Here is a 20,056-nt window from a genome sequence, read left to right as displayed (position 1 = left end):
TGTATAACAGAATGTTCAGCTGTTTTTCTTCAGACTGTTGCACTGAAGGCAATCATACATTATTATGATCTGGTATTTTCCCTTTTCTATAGAGCTTTAAAGTCATACCACATCTTGGTTGAATAAACAGTTTTAGTTTGGTCATAGCTAAAGAGTGGCAGGGCTGTTCTTTGAAGAATGTAGATCTTTCTCAATATCAGCCACATTTCATCCTGGAGTAAAACAATCTATACTGTCTTGCTTTAATAAATGCGAAAAATGCAGTCGCAGATAAATCACGACTTTTCTTTGTAAACATTCTGCCTTTCAAAAACCTCATGGCTGCACGTTGTTGGTTGCTTAAAACACAAGTGTCTATATTAGACAAATGACAACTTTTGGTCTGAAATTGCTTTGCCTAGCTAGTAAATATGAGTAGGTGCATTCACAGGAAGGTATCTGATTCAGGTATTCCAGTGAAAGTGGGTGTGAAACAAGACTGTTGATGAAGATACGTATCAGAATGTTGAGCTTTATTACTCTTACTGCTGAGAGCAGCAGCAGGGCCCTTTGAACTTCCAGGAGAAACAAATCTTACAATTTTAAAAATCCTCACAAGATATTTTAATGCAGCTATTTCAGAATCCTGACAGGTATTCTGAACATAGGAAGCAATGTTATCGCAAAGCATCAAAGATCCCTTGCTGCCTTCTCGAGATGCTCCTTATCGAAAAGAGAGAGTGGTAAAGCTGCTCTGAATTGCTTTTCACTTTGATGTTGGAGGAGGGGGGGTTCAAACAAATTTTCAAGGCTGACTGTTCATTTATAAAAATCCTGTGTTCAGCAAAAAGAATTCCAGTTACCTGAATGCTTGGAACAATGACAGCTCTTTCTATTTATAGTTGTCTGTAATCCCTATTTGCTTGCTTATCTTTCTGGTTTCTGCATGCATGCACACAAACAGGCCGAGGGCAGTATTCAATGTCTTTACTAACAAAAGCCTATTTATAGTTACAGAATTAAATTACAGTATACATTATTTGTCTATTTTTCCTTCATTGTTTTATTTTTCTTTTGTTTACCATTTGATCTGGTAGTGCAAAATCAGGGTAAGTTTTTACTTATTTTATTAGGATTGTTGTGAAGTTATGATAAATCTCATTTGGATTTTTTAGCAATATATTAAAAGCTCTAACTTTTGAAAAAAAGTCTAATTATAAGGGGAGATACTAGATTCAAAAGAATTTATTGTGAAAATGTCTTGCTGAAATAAATCCAGTGTCGTCTAGTTCAGTGTGAATGCTAGTTCAATGTCTTGTCTTAATTTGCGTGGTGTGAATTTTTATATTGGAAATATTACACCCTACTTAGAATTAGTTTTGTGATTTGGGTTTTGGAAGTTGTTTAGCAATAGTAGATATTTGTGGCAATTTATTTTCAAGGTAGATGTATTTATGTAAAACTGTTGCTCTTTGTTTACTAAATTTAAGTTTGGTTTTAGTGTTTTGTTCATGCTGTTCATCTTTGTGAGCTGTACTATTGACAGTGTTTGTCACAACTGTATTTGTGCTTCTCTCTGTACAATAGAAAACTTAATACTGTATTAATCAGGAAGGCAGGCAACCCTAAATTTAAGATAACTCTCCTTAAAGTTATACACAAAAGGTTTGCTACATATCCGAAATCAACATATAATAAGGATATTAACTTTCCACTGATGCTCTGCCTGAAATGAGACTATCTTCATCTCGTGTTTTACTACTGTTACCTTTTTTTACACCTTGCAACTCTGTCATTTCCATCAGTATCACTCTCTTCACCACCTTCCCTACGGTGTTTTTTCTAGTCTCAACTTCTTCCAAATCAGTTAGCTTTATTTCCATCCAAGAAATCTGGAATACAGCATTCCCCTTTGGCTATGAGTTCTGGGTTTATCCATTCCCATGCTGTCGTAATCCAGACAAAGTGGTGTTGCACCGGGCTGTTTTATTTTCCTTGTGGAGTTAGAGTATGCTTGCCTGCGAAGAGCCATTCTAAATACAACTACTTCAAATGGTCTTTAAAGGGCCTTGCGTGTTCGCTACTACATCAAGCACCTGGAGTTTTGACATCATGTCTCATCCCATAGGACCACAGTTTCTTTGTTCCCCACAGCTGGCGTTAGATGCCTTTTGAATGTGTCTAACAACAAGTGTTCTCTTGCCGCAGCACACTTGGTCTCCAGTGCCAGTGATGTTCAGCCAACTTTTTATTAAGTCTGTAGACATCTATCCCTTGGTTTTGTCACCTAGAGTTATTCCAGTAGCCAGCTACTCCTTTGACATTCTTCTGTCCTTTGTGGTGCCAGCTTTATACCATCTGTTAACTCTGCCAACACTACTGCAATATTATTATTTTTTTCCTCACAAAGGCACGAAACTGGATTTTGCACCCACTTACTAAATGGTATAATTGGATGGCCTGTGAAACTAAACTGGCATGTCTGCTGTGATCTTTAATCTGATTATGTATTGCTGGAATGCAGCAAGTTTCTTCGTGAAGTTGGAGGGCAGTTGTTGGAAAAGTGAAGTTCTCTGCTATAGGAAAAAACCATTGATGCATCATTTGCAGATAAAACAGCAGCTGCCTTTGAATTCTTCCCATGAGATGTTTTGTGCCTGTGCTACATGTTGAGCTTTCAGTTTAATGATTTCCCATGCAAGCAAGTTTCTATCTCTTCTTGCACATGAACAAATTCCACAATTCATTTTGTGCTTCATGGATGCATTCCTCTTTGGATCCATTGAATAATTTCTGCATAAAGGTATCTCATAAACACTTTTGGTTGGTTTGTTTCTATTTCTATGTTTGCCTCCATCATATAACACTTCCTTTCAGCAGCACAATTGTTTCTGCATACGATACCACCATGAGTTTAAAGTTTGCATCATAGCCTCTCCTTATGCTTTTGATACATTCCCTGTACCGTGCATCTCCAGATGATTTGCTGTTTCATGGTTAACCTGATAGTACACAGGGAGACACAATACTAGCAGAAATTACACTGCAGTTCTCTGAATTCTATACAATACCCCAAGCAGATTTATGAGCTGGGGGGAGGCAGGGATCACACACCTTCGTGGGGTCATCCTAGTCAAATTGGAGGCTGCCTTGGGCATGTCTGTGCTCTTCCGTCACTCATGGGCCTCCCTCTCTGCATGGTTGTCTTACCACAACCACCAAAAAGGAAGACAGACACCAATTTTGAAGTTAAACTACTTGGAAAAAACATCATATTCCTTTTATGACAAATACAGTATTAAGCACTTTATTCTGTTCTTACCAAGCAGTACTTGATATCATCATCTTAATTTATTTTTCTCTTTTTTTAATCTTTAAACAAGAAGTGAAGCCAAACTGAATGTGTTCATGGCTAGTGATTTGTGGGATTAATGTTACATGGTAGCAGGAAAATAGCTGATCCTTCATTCCTAATTCAGAAATACATGTATCTTTTTGAAGTGTACAGATATGTATTAACTTTTACTGTAGTCTTTGTTAGTGAAATCTAGCTATTGAGCTGCTAACTGCTCAACAGCATTTCCGCCTTAATTGTTGGGTCTTAGAATGGTTATTCGTAACCAGTTATCTGGCAGTTCCTTCCTTTCTCCCTCCCCCCCCCCCTTTTTTTTTTTTCAATCCTGGGCAGCACATTTAATTAGGATAAAGTATTGGGAGGTTCTTTTTTAGTGTAACAGGAATTTATTGACTTGCAGGTGGAGAATTAGTATCTATTGATAAAACAGTTGCTAGTATATTTATTACTTCATTGATTATTTTTTATATTTAGCTATCTACCAATATAACATGAGGATCCTAGGTATGCTGGCATGTTTAAAAGAGCTGGATACCACACATCCATTCTGCACTAGTAACAAAAAAAACTACTACTCTCTCAGTAACCCCTTTTCAAGATGTCTTGTGTAGTGGTTTTTTTAATATCTGTAGCTTTTAAATGTTTTATCTTGGATGTATTCAGTGATACAGTTCTGAATGTGAGGAGATTTTGTTTGTTTTAAATTGTGAGAAGATGATATAACATGAATCTGCAGTATTGCTGCTTATCTTAATTCTACACCTGCAGGCATGAATAAAAAGCATAAAACAGTAAAAACTGTCCAATTAGGTGAAACTCTTAAACTTCAGAGGAGAGTGAGTGGAAACTTAACTATATATAACTAGCTTTCAAAGGCAGCTTAAATATGCTTTTTTCAGACTTTGTCCATTTTTTTTCAGATGGGCGTATCCAAGCAACATTGCATTCTTACACTAGCAACACTAGTTTTTCTCTTGGTTTATCAAACATTTTTGGCAGCTATTTATAGGGATCTTGTGAGCTTCCATTGTTTCTGTAAGCTGAATTGTCAATATTAAACTTCAGTCTCTTCTGTTTCAGAATAACAAAGGAAATGGTGTCATCATAGGAGATGAAAGCTGAGTTTCAGTACCCAGCCTTTCAGAATATAATTGCCAAAGCGTGGCTCACTGAATATAATGGCTGTCGGAAGCGGTGCCTGAAATTGTGATGGGCTTGCTGTTGCAGACTAAAATTTGCCAATTAAATGGTTACTGTCCCAGTTTCCAGCCTAATTGATAGTACTGTGTTGATGGCATGGGTATCTGATGTACTCATACATTTCCACAGGTTTCAGATCTGCATGTTGAGGAAAAAATGACTACTTTGGTTCAGTCTAATTTGCTGAACAGAAAATTGCAGCAATTGAGAATCTGACTGACAAATGAGTTTGACATCTCCACTTTGTGTTGGCAGTGTGGGTTAGAGTGTCAGCAGCAGTTTCAGACACAAATTTCTGAAAGGCAAGATCCAGCATCTCTGCCACTCCGGAATTTCCTATCATGTTCAGCTTATGTTGCTATGTAGTCCTTGTACGTGTGCTGTGGGTATATCTTGTAAGGCTGAGAAAGGAAGAAAGCTAACTATTGGAAAGAAGATAGTAATCTGAATGCAGTGTTTAAATTGTAACATCTAGTTACAACTAGTTTCTCTTTGTTTTTAATAACTATTTCTGTAATTGTAGGCATGAGTTGCTGGAGGAAGCCAGAAGGCAAGGTTTGCCTTTTGCACAGTGGGATGGACCTACTGTGGTTGTGTGGTTGGAGGTAAGTGGTCCCTCCAAAATAAATAAAAATACACCCCCTCGGTGTACAGACTTCTAAAGAATTGAAGGTTTTGGAGCCTGGAATGTTTTCCAAATCCTGGTTACTTCCTCTTTTTTTTTTTTTTTTGTGTTTCAGCTGTGGGTTGGGATGCCAGCCTGGTATGTGGCTGCCTGCCGAGCAAATGTGAAAAGCGGTGCTATCATGTCAGCCTTGTCTGATACAGAAATACAGCGTGAAATTGGAATTAGTAATCCTCTGCACAGACTGAAGCTGAGGCTGGCCATTCAAGAAATCATGTCACTAACAAGTCCATCTGCCCCTCCCACCTCAAGGACGGTAAGGAAAGTGATCCAGCATTAAATGTCTTCTAGAACCATTAGAATTTCCAAAAATTCTACTGTAAACATGTAACTGAAAAGATTCGAGCTTCAAATAAGAATTTCTGGAAACATTAAACTGTAGAGGACCACGTTATTTAAATATAGGATGTTTCTTCCTTTCATGGAAATTAAATGAAACTTCTCTTTAGAGAAAGAGAAGTTTATATCAGTGTAAGTATATAATCCAAAATATTTAGAGTACATGTTATTTGCCTCATCTTTTGGCCTCAGAAGAATTTATAATACAGGTGAAGTATACATGTGTGTACAGAAATTTGTAAAATTTCATATACATTAATCCACGTATAAGGCCATTAACTCCAAATAATGGTTCAGCCTACAGAAACTAGGAGTCCATCTGTCTCTCTACACTATAGTAAATTTAGACACTTAAAGTTAGCTTAAATTCTCTTTAATGAGTCTGCCCTACAATCTAAAGTTATTTCCGAGATTCCTAGGATTGCTTACAGGACTACAAAAGCATTTTTTGAATTAGAGCAGAGTCAAGTGTTTACCCATTAATTACATCAGTGTAAGCTATTTATCACATTCAATTTTGTTAATATCTTTGAAGAAAAGTGATCCATGTTAATAGGCTTTTATTCCATGCCATTACTTTCAATAGATATACCTATTCTTAAGACTTTAGAAACCATTGCTTTTGCCCATGCCTGCTCCTTACGTGTACCGATTGCTTATATGTTCTGCAACCTCTCCTCTTTGTTACTGCTTTCCTTTCACTGGATGGGACTGGTTCCCTCTGGGGTCATATTAGACCACGGGAAATGTCTGGGTAACACATGAAGAAATGGAAAATCTTACAGCCACACAACAAACGGTTAGTTTATAGTGTTGCCACTTCTGTTCCTTAGAGTGCTTTTCACACTTTTTGAACATTTGAATCAAGTGTCTTTTGGTCTGTCTTTTCTTTTTTCTTTTTCCAAATTAATGCATTAAAATTCTGGATCATTGTTTCTTCTAACTATTAACTTTGTAACCTGCATCTTGATATCTTTTCCTCTGGGGGGGGGGGGGGAAATCAACACTGGTTGTAAAAACAAACAAACCCCCCCCCCCAAAATAAAAACCAAACCACAAACAAACAAAAAAACCAACCAAACAAAAAACCCCAACTATTTCTAATCTATAAAATGGAGCTCTGATTTGAATTACTAATAGACAAATTGGATTATTTGTGTGGAAATTTCTTCTCTCAAGAAAACTTAATCAGTAGATAAGTTTTGCAACCTCTCATACAAAAATGAGTGCCTTGTATATTTTTTTACAATGCATGATGCTTGCTTTATCTAGATATTTTTTTTGTATGCAGTAGATTAGTCTTGCAGTGCATCTTTAACTTTGATCTCCTTACTAAACTTAAATACTAATATGTATGTGTTCTTTTGCTTTTCTAACCACGTAACAGGAAGATGAGGAGGGAAGCTGGGCTCAGGTTGGAAACTTTATGTAATATTATAGACTGTATATAAACTGTCACAATAATTAGAGCATGAAAGTATTTGTTTTTCCTTTATAGCAGTACCTTTTAGTGACTGTTGGTGTGGCTTGGGGATTGGGAGGGGGGAAACTACAGGCTTATCTCTGTATAATATATACTTGGAAGATAAACTTCTGTATTTAGGTGTTTTAAATATTTGAATGATTTCTAGAACTTCCAAGGTTTGGTGGTTCATCATTGAAAATTTGTAAAGTACTTTGTTACATCACAAAAAAACCTATGCATAAGGATTTTTAATAATAGGGCTGTTAGGGGGAAGAATATTCAGAAGTCTTTGTTGTCATTAGCTTTCTAAAATATTTATCCTCTAGCTCATGAATCACCAAAACATAGTTATTCTTCCTTAGTAAGCATTGCTGTATTCTATGCATTGAACATACTAGATCAATTTTTAAAATAATTTCATGACATAAAGCATGGCATGTTTTGGTGGGGGAAGGCAGAAGTCCAACAAGAATATCTGCTGTGTGCAGAAAACCCCTGTTCAACCTGGCCACCAGCACAGGTGTGCTACAAGACATAGCAAGCCTTGATAGTTAAGTAGGTTTCTGTGCACTAATTCTATAATCCTCCTTGATTAATTGTTTTCCCTTAAAGTGATGACAAATCCTAATTGTATTTTCAGGCATTGAGGTAGTTGAGTATTTTATACAGGCATATAAACAAAACTCAGGATTTGCCTGTGACCCATATCTTTGGATGGTATAGTCTCTTCTTGCTTGGCTGCCCTCCAGCTTAAAACTGTTTTAAGTCCCGTTAACTATGTCGCAGATACTCATTTGCAGATTCTTAATGATAACAATCATAGCTTGCCTCCCTGTTACAACAGTCTGCTACCTAGCGATGACTTGAAGAAATGCATTTTGTGTGGCCTTGTTCCTTTCTGGAAGATGCTTCCTCTAGAGGAGAAATAAAGCTTTCGACTTTTAATTGTACAGCAAAAATGAATTATTAGCCTTAACTTCTGAAAAAAAGAGCTGCTATTTTTTGTTGCTCAAGGAATGATTAGATGCCTAAATACAAACTCTCTTCTTTTCAGAAGTTATCTCCAAAAAGTGCATTGTGATTTGCAGGTTAAAAAATGCAGTGAGGGCAGTCAGGCTTTGGGGTGTTTTTTGATTTTGTTTTTGCTTTTGGGGTTGGTTTTTTTTTTTTTTTTTTTAGGATAAGGACTACCATTGAGAATCCCTTGTTCTTCAGTAGTGGGTTTTTACCGCTTTACTACTTTTTGCTTACTTGATTTAGATCAGTTCTGAAAACAGTTAAGTGTATCCAAAAAACTCCTGCAGTTATTTTTTTGATATCTTGTATTTATATGGTCATGTGAATAGTAAGATTCCTGCTCCTGCCCCAGTTTTCAAGAGATACAATATTTTCAGCATCCTATCAAAATGAAATTCTATGGCTCTTGCTATCAAAACCATATAGATTAGTCTTTTTTATTTTTATTAGGTTTTGTGTATTTTGTATACTCTTCAACATGAAATAAATTAAGGCAGTTTTACTTGCTGATCTGAATATCTAAACTTGCTTTTCTTCATGAGGATGACTTCTTCAGAAAACATACATATAGTATCCAATATTTTTGTATGCCTGACTTTACAGGATAAGAATTAAGTAAGCATTGCTTTATTTTTTTTCTTCAAAATATGTTGTCTAAAAAAGCTTTTTTCTTTACTTCTCATTTTAATAAGCTTATTCCTTAATCTTTTAAAAACAGACGTTAGCATATGGTGATATGAACCATGAGTGGATTGGCAACGAATGGCTCCCTAGTCTGGGGCTCCCTCAGTATCGCAGCTATTTCATGGAATGTCTTGTTGATGCTCGAATGCTGGATCATTTAACTAAAAAAGATCTGCGTGGGCAACTTAAAATGGTGGACAGCTTTCACAGGTAAATAGATTTAAGTTGGAGACATAACTTACAGTAAATGTTTCCTTTAAGTCTGAACTTTCTGTTTCTTTTCTAAACAGAAACAGTTTTCAGTGTGGAATTATGTGCCTACGAAGACTGAATTATGATCGAAAAGAACTTGAAAGAAAAAGAGAAGAAAGCCAGAATGAAATTAAGGGTTAGTGCACTGTTTTGGCCTCAGTCTGATTCTAACGTGTTTTCACTGATCTGCCTCAAAATTATTTTAAAAAACCAAGGCATTACAGGGAGGAATTGAAACCTTATAAATAATAAGTGTTAAATACAGGAGATGTGTCTGGATGCAGGCCTCGAACAGTGAATCATGAAACGTCATTAAATCGTTCACTCATGCAGAGATGTGCTCCAAATGCAGGCATTTTTTAAACTAAAGAAAGCTAAATGTTTTAGGAGGATGAGACTTTTGAAAAAGTTATTGTTTTTTTTCTTTTTTGTGTGGGTCGTTTGTTCTTTTTCTGACATAACTTTGCATCTATGTGATTTTATCGTTGCTTGTGACTGGTAAGTTTTATTACCCAGCATTTTATGAAAAAATATGCAGGAGACTTAGATGCTTATATCTTCCAGATTCGTGGTGGTTAGTGAACAAGAGAGGAGAAAAAGAACTAAAAGCAGGGTTGGGGATTCACAGTATTTTCCAAGACTTCCCATAGAAATTTTGTCCCCCACCTAATATCAAAAGTCTTTTCTGACATCTTAGACTGAAATTTTAGGGTTACCATGTATGCAATTTGCTCAGAAGGCTCTGTGCCTGCTCTTGCCCTTTCCTTTGGAAGTGTTGATACCTTTTGGTGGTTATTCTACTAATTGTGCCTGAGAACATGCCCAGGAATCGCAACTAACTGGCACGAAACGAGCCTGTGTTGTGGCTGGTAAGCCTTTTTTTGAGCCTCCTGAATGGTATAGCTGCATGTATTGCCTATAGGGAATTGTTCCTTGAAAGACAGAACTCTTGTTGTTTCTCCTGGGAATTGTTTGGAAAGAATGCTAGAGGGGACAGGCCAGAAACACGTGGTGGATCATTGTAACAGTTGGTATGGATGTTCCTGAGTAGAGTTAAAAAAAAAAAAAAAAACAACCAAAAACAAAAAAAAAACAAAGAACAAGAAATTATGTAAGAACATAATTTTTGTTTTGATGTTTGGGCTGAACACATGAATGTTGTTTTATAATGCTTTTCCTTGAAAAGCTCTAAGAAGAGAGTATATTGATTGTAGAACTGTTAGGGCACGAAATGCCTTCCAGCAAACTTCAAATTTATGATTGTGGAAAAGTGTAGTAGTATGCATACAAAAGCTGAAGTTAAGTCTGCATTACTAAATTGAACACCTTCAGAACTTAAAAGTAGATCAGATTATAAAACTAATAAATAATAAAGCTTTAAACAATAATAAATAAAGCTTTCGGTTCAAACTCAGCAGGAGGTTCATGAGAAACTGCTGTAAGATTTTTGAGTAGTAAATTTTTTTTTCCAAAATACTTAATCTGTCTTGAGGTCCAAGCCCCTAAGTGGCTTTTGCTGTGTAAAATAGAAGATCCTGTCTTTCCCCATCTGCATGAACGCTATGCCCCGCTAAGCTTGTCTCCTAACTGGGACTGTAGGCAGAGAGAGGAGATTGCGTGAGGACTGGTCCTTCTGGGTGCAAGGGAAACTACTGTATGGAAAGGATCAAACACCGAGTGTTAGAGTCTAAGCATGAAGTTTTGTTGCCAATTCAGAGCGTTTCATGTACACCAAAAAGGGCAGAGGCAGGTTGGATTGCAACCTAAATGTTAAATAACACAATTCCTTGATGGCTACTACTTAACAGCATTCATGATGAATTGCGTATACATGAAGATCAATCCCAACACCAGCATACAGATCAAGAAAGGACTGTGGGGTTTTTGTTGAGAAAAGTTGTATTGTTATAAATCGGGCAACTTTTTTTTCTTTCTCCATAGATGTCCTTGTGTGGAGCAATGAAAGAATGATCCATTGGGTAGTGTCCATTGGTCTTAAAGAATACGCAAATAACCTTATAGAGAGCGGAGTTCATGGTGCACTTGTGGCCTTAGATGAATCATTTGATTACAATGCATTAGCTCTCTTATTACAAATACCCACTCAAAACACACAGGTAAGCAAGAAGTAGTTACTTTATGGCCAATAGGATTTTTCTCCCCTTTAGGAATGTTAAAAATGGGACTGACTGTTTTGTGGGGGTTTTTTTTCCTTACGTGAGTGCATATCTTTGTTCCCAGCTCTAGAAAGAAATTTGTCCATTGTCCTATAAGAGAAAAACAGAATTATGCTTTTCTTACTGTTTTCTAATTGTTAATAACAATTCTGTTTGATAAACTTCTTGAACAAAAAATATTGTTTGAATATTTTCCTCATAGCGTATCTTTACATTAGTGTAAAACTCCTCATTTTTCTTGTTTGCTAGTTTATATTCTGAAATAATTAACTTTTAGCCAGAAATCATGAAATTTCATCACAACCAGGGCAAGAGGGAGCTGTTAACTCTTCCCTAAATTTTTAATAGGTTACAACTGAAATTGTAACTTTTCAAGTACTAAGTATGTTTAATGTGATGATAAGTTATGAAACAATTTGGGTTATATTAAGCTTTAAAAATTACTATGTTACTAATTACTAATCTTTTGGAATTAATTTCTGTTTCTTTCATACTATAAACTTTAGGCTCGTGCTGTTCTGGAGAGGGAATTCAATAACCTTCTTGCTATGGGCACGGACAGAAGACTTGATGAAGTAAGTTACTTGAGCTCTTGAGCCAGTTTATGGTCCTGGGAACTTCATCAGAACTGTTAAGTGAAAGAATTTTGCTTGAACCTCTTTAAGCTATTGACAGAATAGTGACAGAAACCTTAACTTGAAATTTGTTGTCTTCAAGAGGTTCTGAATATGGCAGGCATTGTGTATTTAGGTAAGATAACTTTGAATATGAAAGTATTGAGATGATTTGCAAGGGAGAGGTTTGTTGTGGCTTGCGTGGTTAATAGCAGCACTTTGGGCTGAATCTTCTTTTTCTATCTAGAATGTGGGAAAATTACTGACCAGTATTGCAGATGAACAAGCTATAAGAGAGAAGGGCACTGTATAACCTTTCAAACCTTTGTCCTAATGAGCAGTATTTCAAATAATTGCGAGTGTTTTTCAAGAAAGCTTGTGTTGTTAATATCTGTTCATACTGGTATAGATGACCACCAGGTATGTTTGCACATCTTTTGGAGCCCTTTTGTGGCGCATCCTGACAGCTCTGTTCTCAGTGTGCATCTCTACTAAGGTTTTAATAACTTCATCAGAAAGGAGCTTGATAGTTTTCTAAAGATATTTTTCCTTAGTGGTTGCAAACTGCAAGGGAAGGAGCTTTGAAGGAATGGATGTTTGCTCTGTTCTAGCGGCACAGGGCGGTTTGATCATCACGGTCTCTTCAAATAACGCAGACACTTGTTTTCTAATTCTAAAAGGGGCTAAATTTTAGGTAAAATGGCATTCAAGGGATTGAACTGTTTCTAAAGGTGAAGTTGGCAAATGGAGATGCACAATGGGTATATTTTCATTGACATAAGACTTTCACTGCAAAAGACATTTTTGGAGGTGGGACTTAAACTGTGCAATATTATATTTCTGAAGCAATATTATATTTCTTCAAAGATGCAGGTGTATTAATGGGGGAAAACCGCACCTGGGTAATTAAAAGTTAAATTTACCCAAGTGCTTAAGCAAAACACTGCATGACAATATAGTATTTGCTACACTTTTTCTTTCCTCGTTATCGCTTCCTGTAATTTGTAGCGTGAGAAAGCACGATAGCTGTATCATCATTCCTGTAAGACAGATTTGAAGGTTAAAAGCAATTGTTCAAATTAAGCCTTTCTATGTTAGTGTTCCCAAAACAGCTTTTATGATCTGCTCTACTCCTCATATCCCCTAAGAATGAATGATGTGATACTTATGAATTACTGCAAATCATGAAATACAAACATTCAAAGTACAAAACGTTTTCCTAAATGTGCCGAGCACAAGAATTTCCATAGTTACTGAGCTGAAGAGCCTACACTCTAGCAAATGAACACAAATTGTTGCAAATGAAAACCTCTCCTGCTTTTGCCCCTGAACTGTTCTGAAAATTAACTAATTTGGTGGCGATATCTTTACTTAATAATCCTTTTAATGTCTGTAACAATCCTACATTTTCTGGATCGCTAATGATGTTTATCAATGTAACAGGATGATGATAAGAGCTTTAGGAGAGCACCTTCATGGAGAAAGAAGTTTAGACCAAAGGACATAAGAGGTTTAGCTGCTGGATCAGCAGAGACTCTTCCTGCAAATTTCAGAGTTACAACTTCAATGTCTTCACCCTCTATGCAGCCAAAGAAGATGCAGATTGATGGTATTGATTTTGTATTATTTTAAGCATGATGTACTTTTTTTTGCTTGAGATTTCAGGGGAGTTAAGTTCAAATTACCTTTTTGCTGCATAAAAGCATCTGCCTTGTGCATGGTTGTGTATATAACACTGTGTTTAACCATACGGTGCTTTATAATTTCAGGAAGCTGTACTAGATGTGGAGTTTCTTTTTACTTTATTGGATTAACAGAATGAGAGTTATAGTTAGAAATAAATTTGTTTTAAACTAGGAAAATAAAATGATGTTTTAGTAGAAGTCTTCTAATCATGTGATGCATAATTTCTAATTAGCCGCAATTAGACCAACGTAAGTCCTACTTCTGAAATGCAGTACAATGCATTCAACAAATGATATGAATAAACTCCCTCGGATAATTTTGAGATTATTAAAACTTGAGTGAAAGGTACATTCCCCCTGCAGTGGGCACTTAAGTATCGATCATACTACTTCATCCACTGTTGTGTACTTAATGATCTATATGTATATGCGTGCATGTGCGCGCACACACAGATGTGTATTAACAACCCCACCTGGAAGTGGAAATCGATCACCTGTCACATGAGGTATCTTGTCTGTTTAAAGACACTCTCTTCAGTACCCTGAGAATAAACTTTTACTTACATTTGTTTCACAAAACACAAGTAAAAATACATGGAAAATGTATTTAATTGGAACAGACAGGATGAGAACTTCAGCATAATCTGTCATAAGGTTCTGAAAATTGTATTTATGAGTAAAGCTCAAAGGAGCACCGTTGCCTCTGATGTTACTGTCTAAAATGTGAGTTGTTTTAAACTTTAAATATTGTCACTAGCACAAAATATTTTCCAAATTTAATGTGGAAAATTCTATAAATTAAGTGACGTCTTTACCGTGTAAACCCCCTTTCTTTTTATGATATACAAAAAGGAAAAATATATAAACTATATAAAATATAAAATAAATTACTTATAACCTTTGCCAATTTTTGTGTGCTAGTTGGCATGCAGATTTTATTCGCATACTTTTTGTTAGCCACTGAAACTAGAAGTGGTTAATCTATAAACTGTGAAATAAATTCTGCTTTTCTAACTTGTAACCTTAGAGTCGGGTGAGTACAGTAGCTGTAATCACATTGCTGTGATGGTTTTTTTGGAAAACTAACATGCATGCTGTGTTCTGCATGTCTTCCCATGCTTCTTGAAATAGGCAGTGTATCAGGAACACAAAGATTGGATTCTGCTACAGTAAGGACCTACTCCTGTTAAAGCCTTCTCCTGGTGAGTAAAGTTGATAGGTATAATAGTAAAGCAGCTATTTATGAAATAAAACATCAGGTATTTTAATACAGTGAATTTACACACACAACTGTTTCAGGTTTTCAGGGTAGATTGTTATATTGAAAATCCAGAGTTTATGTCCTACAATGAAGACTAGGAGTGTTTAAATATTTACTTTTGTAAATATTGGGGGTTTTTTTCTGAGGGTTTTTTAAAACAGCATCAAAAAAGACCCCTGCTAAATAGCTATGTAGAAAGTGCTGGAATCGAGGATTGGATGAAACAGCTAGTGAAAGTGGGGAGGAGGGAAGAGAACTGATTTAGGTTTATAAGGGAAAAAATAATTTAGTGTGTGTGGCACTGCAGTACAGGTTATTGATCTTTCAGAGTCTTTGCTTTGTCAAAGTTATCCCATTACAAAATACTTCAGTATTGAATTGTTGTAGAGGTAATTGCATAGTTTTCCAATTCTTAGATACTTCATGCTGTTGTGATGGCTTAGGCTGTCTGCTTGGATTTAGCTACCTGCAGCCTAAATTTGGGTAGCCGGGAGCAGTGCTGACAATAAAAGGCAGCTTGCTAATACGAGGGCGTCTAACACAAAATCCACGTATTCTGGTTTATGAAAGATACGTAGGCCTGTCTTACTCCAGGATTTGGAATGATTTTTCTTCAGCAGCCTCTGCTGTATTTTCTCATGGAACAGTATTTCTCCTGTTTTGCAGTCAGGTCTGGAAACGAAATATTTTTACTATGTTGGATTAAAAAAAAAAAACCACAAAACAAACACAAAACAATCCAGTGAATCTTTCTCTCACTCCATGGTATCTTCCATGGACTATAAATTGCCTGTCTCTTCTGCTTACAGCTTTCTCCTTTCTTCCCACCAGTAATAGCCCAACCAGCTCATGTATTAGCTGCCTTTTTCTTCAAATTCTGAACTTTTTTTCATATACAAGTTTACTTCTTAAGTGTTATGTATGAAATGTTGAGAAGGGAAACATAGCAGCTCAGATCACATGGATCTGTCAGTTTATAATCTCAGGGGCTATCTTAAAATTATTTTTAGTTTCAAGACATTGAAGTTTTAAGTCTTCCCCTCCCTCATTCTCCTCACTGTTTCAGGATTTTCTGTAGTCAGATATCTAGGATAAAAATGCAGGAAGCAGAAATATCTGAGCTCATGTGCTTTACTTTGCGTTGCAACCGAGGATTACAGAGGGCAATAAAATTGTATACTTCATGGCATGGCAATAATTCTATGCATGCTGCTACAATACTGAGCTGTTTGAGAAACTTAGTGAAATGTTTTTAAAAAACCTGCTAATGGATTTTTTTTCTTTTTTGTGTGTTTTTGTTGTTTTTACAGTTTACCCACACTATTTCTACCGGTGATATGCAGCATTTTGAACATTTGGAACCCTTAACCTGTTAATACTTGTTAAATGGACACTTTGAGATATTTTATTACAGAGTTTTTAATTAGCAAATAAATTCATGAGTACTATAGAGAAAATATTTTAGAATCTAAATGTTTCTTATATTTATGTGACTTCTCATTTATATAGTTACTTACTTTTTCTGTTTCTATTCCGTCTACAAATCAAATCATTGCTGATTTTTTTATTCTAATTTTAGTCTTTCCAACTGAATGTACTGTAATGCTTGTATGTATATGTCCCTATAATTAATATAGGGTTTTTGTAAATTATGCAGTTACTGTAATTATCATTGTTTTTTAATAATGAAACTGAAGGTGAAAAGGATTTTAATACCTTTGTAAAAGTATCATGACACCAAGCAGTATATATTTTGTCTTTTGGAAATGTTAGCTTAGGTCTGAAAACAAGTCCAGCTTTTTTTCAGGTAAGCGTACATTGTTGTAGAAGGTATGGTACACAATTGTTCTTCTTTTCAGAACTGTACCTTTCCACAAAGAGGATTTGTCAAGTAGTTGGGAATTTGTCTTTATTTAAAATAGAACTTGTTTTAAAAGCTGGGAAGAACTCTAACACTATGGAACACGTTTTAGAAGTGATTGACTCGGTCATAACACTCTCTGCTGTATTTGTATAACGTATCTTCACAGTGAATGAAAACAAGCCATAAACCAAGAACTATTTTGTTGTGGGTGGTTGGTTGTTTTTTGGTTTTTTTTTGTTTTTTTTTTCTTACCTGAGGAAGATAGACTTCATAATAATTCCTGGTCGTAATCCACAGGCCACAGAGAGTTTTTTTTTGTCCTAGATCTTTTTTTTGACTGAAAACACTTGTGGAAAGATGCTGGTGAAACTAGTTTTAATGGACCAATCATGAAGCACTGCAGTCCCGTGTCAAACGAGTAGTGAAAGATGAAGGTACAATGAAAACTAAAGCAGTGCAACTTCTAATAAAGGCCTTACTTTTCTTATGTAAGTCATCCTTTGTGTTTTGTAAACTTGTTCTAAAGAGTTGTCTGGACTTTAATTTTGATGGTTGTAGCCATTTTGGACTGTATGAGTAGAAAATGTATCCAACACTTGTAAATGGCGTAGTAAAAAGCCAGCAAGAATCTGTTCAGATGGTGCATTATTTATTATGCAACAATATATATAGCATGTCTTTTTTTCTTATTTTGTTTTCCACTTTTAACTTGCTTGTAAAACTGAAATTCATTGTTACTGTTCTGTTTTTCTATTAATCTTTTGTGTATTTTCAGATTATGTAACGATATGTACAGTCTACTTTTGAGCTATTTTTATCACAGTATTATTTATTGCTTTCTTTCAATAAAGTACTGATGCATTTTCCACTGCCAATAAAACACTATCGAAAAGCTAAGATCTAATTGTATGCAGGCAGATACTTTTGCAGTGAGTGGATATTGTCAATAAAGCATCTTAATGATTGTTTGCTGTAGATCTTGTTTCAAATGATGACTTTTCTCCAGTAGAAAAATGTTCCATTAGATATGACATTTTCTTTGGAATTGTTCAAGTTTCACGTACATTAATCAGATTGTTGAAGACCAGTTTTCAGAAGAAAACTGCTTTATTGCCTACTTCTAGTCGTAGTTAGAGCTATGATTTACTTTTAAAAAAAGTGACAAAAACTATCTTGCAATTTCAGTGTATTCTGGTCCACGTGATGAGGATTGAAGTGCTGTTCTATATAGCAGCAACAGTTACTTTGTTTATAAAATGAGATTATGACCATGGCTAATATTTGGGGGGAGACATAGGAGTCAAGGGAACCATTACAAAATCGGGTCTCAATAAGGCTGTTTATGTCCATTTTAATATATTGTAAATCATTTCTTGTGTAGAAGAGAAGATAGAAGGACAAAGTTACAGAATAATTGAAGCGGTAGTGAAGCATATTTCATCATGTCCTCTAGATCGACAGCAGGATGTGCAATGCATGGAATGGAGAAATATTGTGATTGATGCTTTAAACATTGTTCAGTAACACATCTCTTTGTCTGGCTTGTCTATATGAGTTGCTATCTGATCATTTGCAGTCTCTTTTATATTTTCAGAGAACCTATCTTTCTAGAAAAAGCTAAAATGAAACTGCAGAAGGAGATCCTGACTCACTGTTCAGCTAAACTTCACTGTTTAGAAAAAAAAATTGCATAGACGTTTCTGGTCACTGATGTGATAGTAGGTGTTCAAAGTCATGTATTGTCGCTTCTCAAAAGTGAAAACAACGCGGAATAGACTTGTAAAATGTGAAAATACGTTTATTATTTGAAGGCTGTAAAACCTTAACTGTTATGGAACAATGGAATTGACCTGAGAGCTAGAATAAATGAGTGAAACAGAAAAAGCTTTCACGAACTGGCAAAACTGTGTGGTGACTTTCTTCTGAATTATACAGGAAAGCTGTCTCGAGAAATGGAGAAAAACACTTCTCACTCAATTTTAATAAACCCCTCCGGAAAGAAAAACATGCAAGTGCATGTGCAAAAGGCAGATGGGTATGTTACAGTAATCTTTAAATAAAGCTTGGTTAAATACGATTTTTTGTAAATTGCCAAATGTCTTTAAAGGCTTTAGTTGGAAAGAGTGCTATAATCTGCAATAAGGAGATGGTAGAATTATGTGAGAGAACTTTCAGCTTCCAATTTTTGCATGTTTAGATGGCAGGGAATCTCAAACCAGATGTTATAACTTAATCTTTCTCCTTTCAAACTGATGCAGAATTAAAAGATGAGACGTTGCTTTTGCAGCGTCTTACGGACAGTAGTGATTTATCATGCCAAAACTCAGCAGTGCACATGTGAAGTAGTTCAAAGCAGAATTGAACTGCTTTGTTCAATTCTGTGTGTGGTTGTTGTAGAAGGGGTGTGAATCAGCAAAATTAATTTCACGTAAATAAAAATTGACACAATGTTATGTTTGAAGAGCTATTTGAGGGGTGATAATTTTGTTGAAACTATGGACTTACTTTGCCTTTAAAGGATAGTGTTTCATTTGGTAATTCTATTTTCAGGGTCATCGTTTTGGTGCACTGCTTAAACTGAAGTTAGTTTAAACTATATTAATTTCATTTTTGTTAATAGTGACTTTTTGGGGAAAAAAGGCAATTGTTTGATTTAGGTAGCAGCACCTTGTGGGTTTATATGGCCTGTAAGAAATGGATGGATGAGAAGTGGTATATAAATGTGGTTGGTATTCCTGCCTGGAATCAGAGGGACAGCTGAAGCCCCCCCAGAAGTAATGCCAAAAGGATTAAGTCCTCTGAGCCTGCTTTCTCCTCTAGCAGATATCATCTTAAGAGTAAGTTTAGCCCAATTCATAAAATATGCTATATTCATATTATAGGGTAAGTTACCCTATGTTTAACACAGAAAAAAAATAATCGAGCCTATTTATACTGTGAACTGACTACTTTATGGCTTTTGGAGATAGCTGTCCCGCTAAGACTGGGCATTTTTTTTTATCTTACCCTTTATTACAGTTGGTGTATATTTATTTGTAATGTCTTTTGCTAGAAATGTCATTCTGTAGTCTGTTTCCCTTCCTCCAAACGATACAAAGTAATAGTGGGCAAACAAACAACTCTTAAGGTACTAAGGCTGAGTTTTAAAACCGGATTGTTTTCCTTTTGGCATGTTTAATTTAGATACCCTGTGAACAGTCACACGCGAACCTTTTGCCTGCTTATAAAGAGACAGAAAGCCCTCAAGATGACCTAGTTGCAATTTTCAATACATGATGGTGCAAAAGTGAGTAATAAGAGGTTTTTTTTTTTTATATAAAAAAAAGGTTCAAAACTGTATGAAATCTGCTGTAGCCATTTTTAAACTCCTGACGGTGCATTTTTGGAGTAGTAGCGCTTCACCATCTAATTCTCCTCAGCAATTTTAAGAAATAGGGAAAGTAGCAGCAACTCTGTAGATTCAAAAATATCTTTTTTTC

The 20,056-nt window shown here is 35.7% G+C and overlaps 1 protein-coding gene across 7 annotated transcripts in view; it reads left to right on the top strand.

Moving 5' to 3' along the window:
- PPFIA1 (PTPRF interacting protein alpha 1) overlaps positions 1–18,503 on the top strand; it is a 58,188-nt gene extending 39,685 nt beyond the window's left edge. The window contains exons 21-31 of one of the 7 annotated variants that reach the window (XM_054827070.1): positions 5,058–5,139; positions 5,275–5,475; positions 6,295–6,357; positions 6,946–6,972; positions 8,759–8,934; positions 9,015–9,112; positions 10,918–11,093; positions 11,660–11,728; positions 13,211–13,376; positions 14,584–14,654; positions 16,024–18,502. In XM_054827070.1, the coding sequence (XP_054683045.1) occupies positions 5,058–5,139; positions 5,275–5,475; positions 6,295–6,357; positions 6,946–6,972; positions 8,759–8,934; positions 9,015–9,112; positions 10,918–11,093; positions 11,660–11,728; positions 13,211–13,376; positions 14,584–14,642 (1,117 nt within the window). In that variant the 3' untranslated portion in view covers positions 14,643–14,654; positions 16,024–18,502. Of the gene's footprint in view, positions 1–5,057; positions 5,140–5,274; positions 5,476–6,294; positions 6,358–6,945; positions 6,973–8,758; positions 8,935–9,014; positions 9,113–10,917; positions 11,094–11,659; positions 11,729–13,210; positions 13,377–14,583; positions 14,655–16,023 lie in introns of all 7 variants that reach the window. The other 6 variants (XM_054827072.1, XM_054827073.1, XM_054827071.1 and 3 more) reach the window with 6 other exon arrangements.
- Positions 18,504–20,056: the final 1,553 nt, after the last annotated feature.

This window comes from Grus americana, chromosome 5, assembly GCF_028858705.1.
Source record: "Grus americana isolate bGruAme1 chromosome 5, bGruAme1.mat, whole genome shotgun sequence".
In the NCBI taxonomy this organism is placed as follows: Eukaryota; Metazoa; Chordata; class Aves; order Gruiformes; family Gruidae; genus Grus; species Grus americana.
The sequence above is the reverse complement of the archived record's forward strand: the minus strand, read 5'-3'. Positions and strand labels throughout refer to the sequence as shown.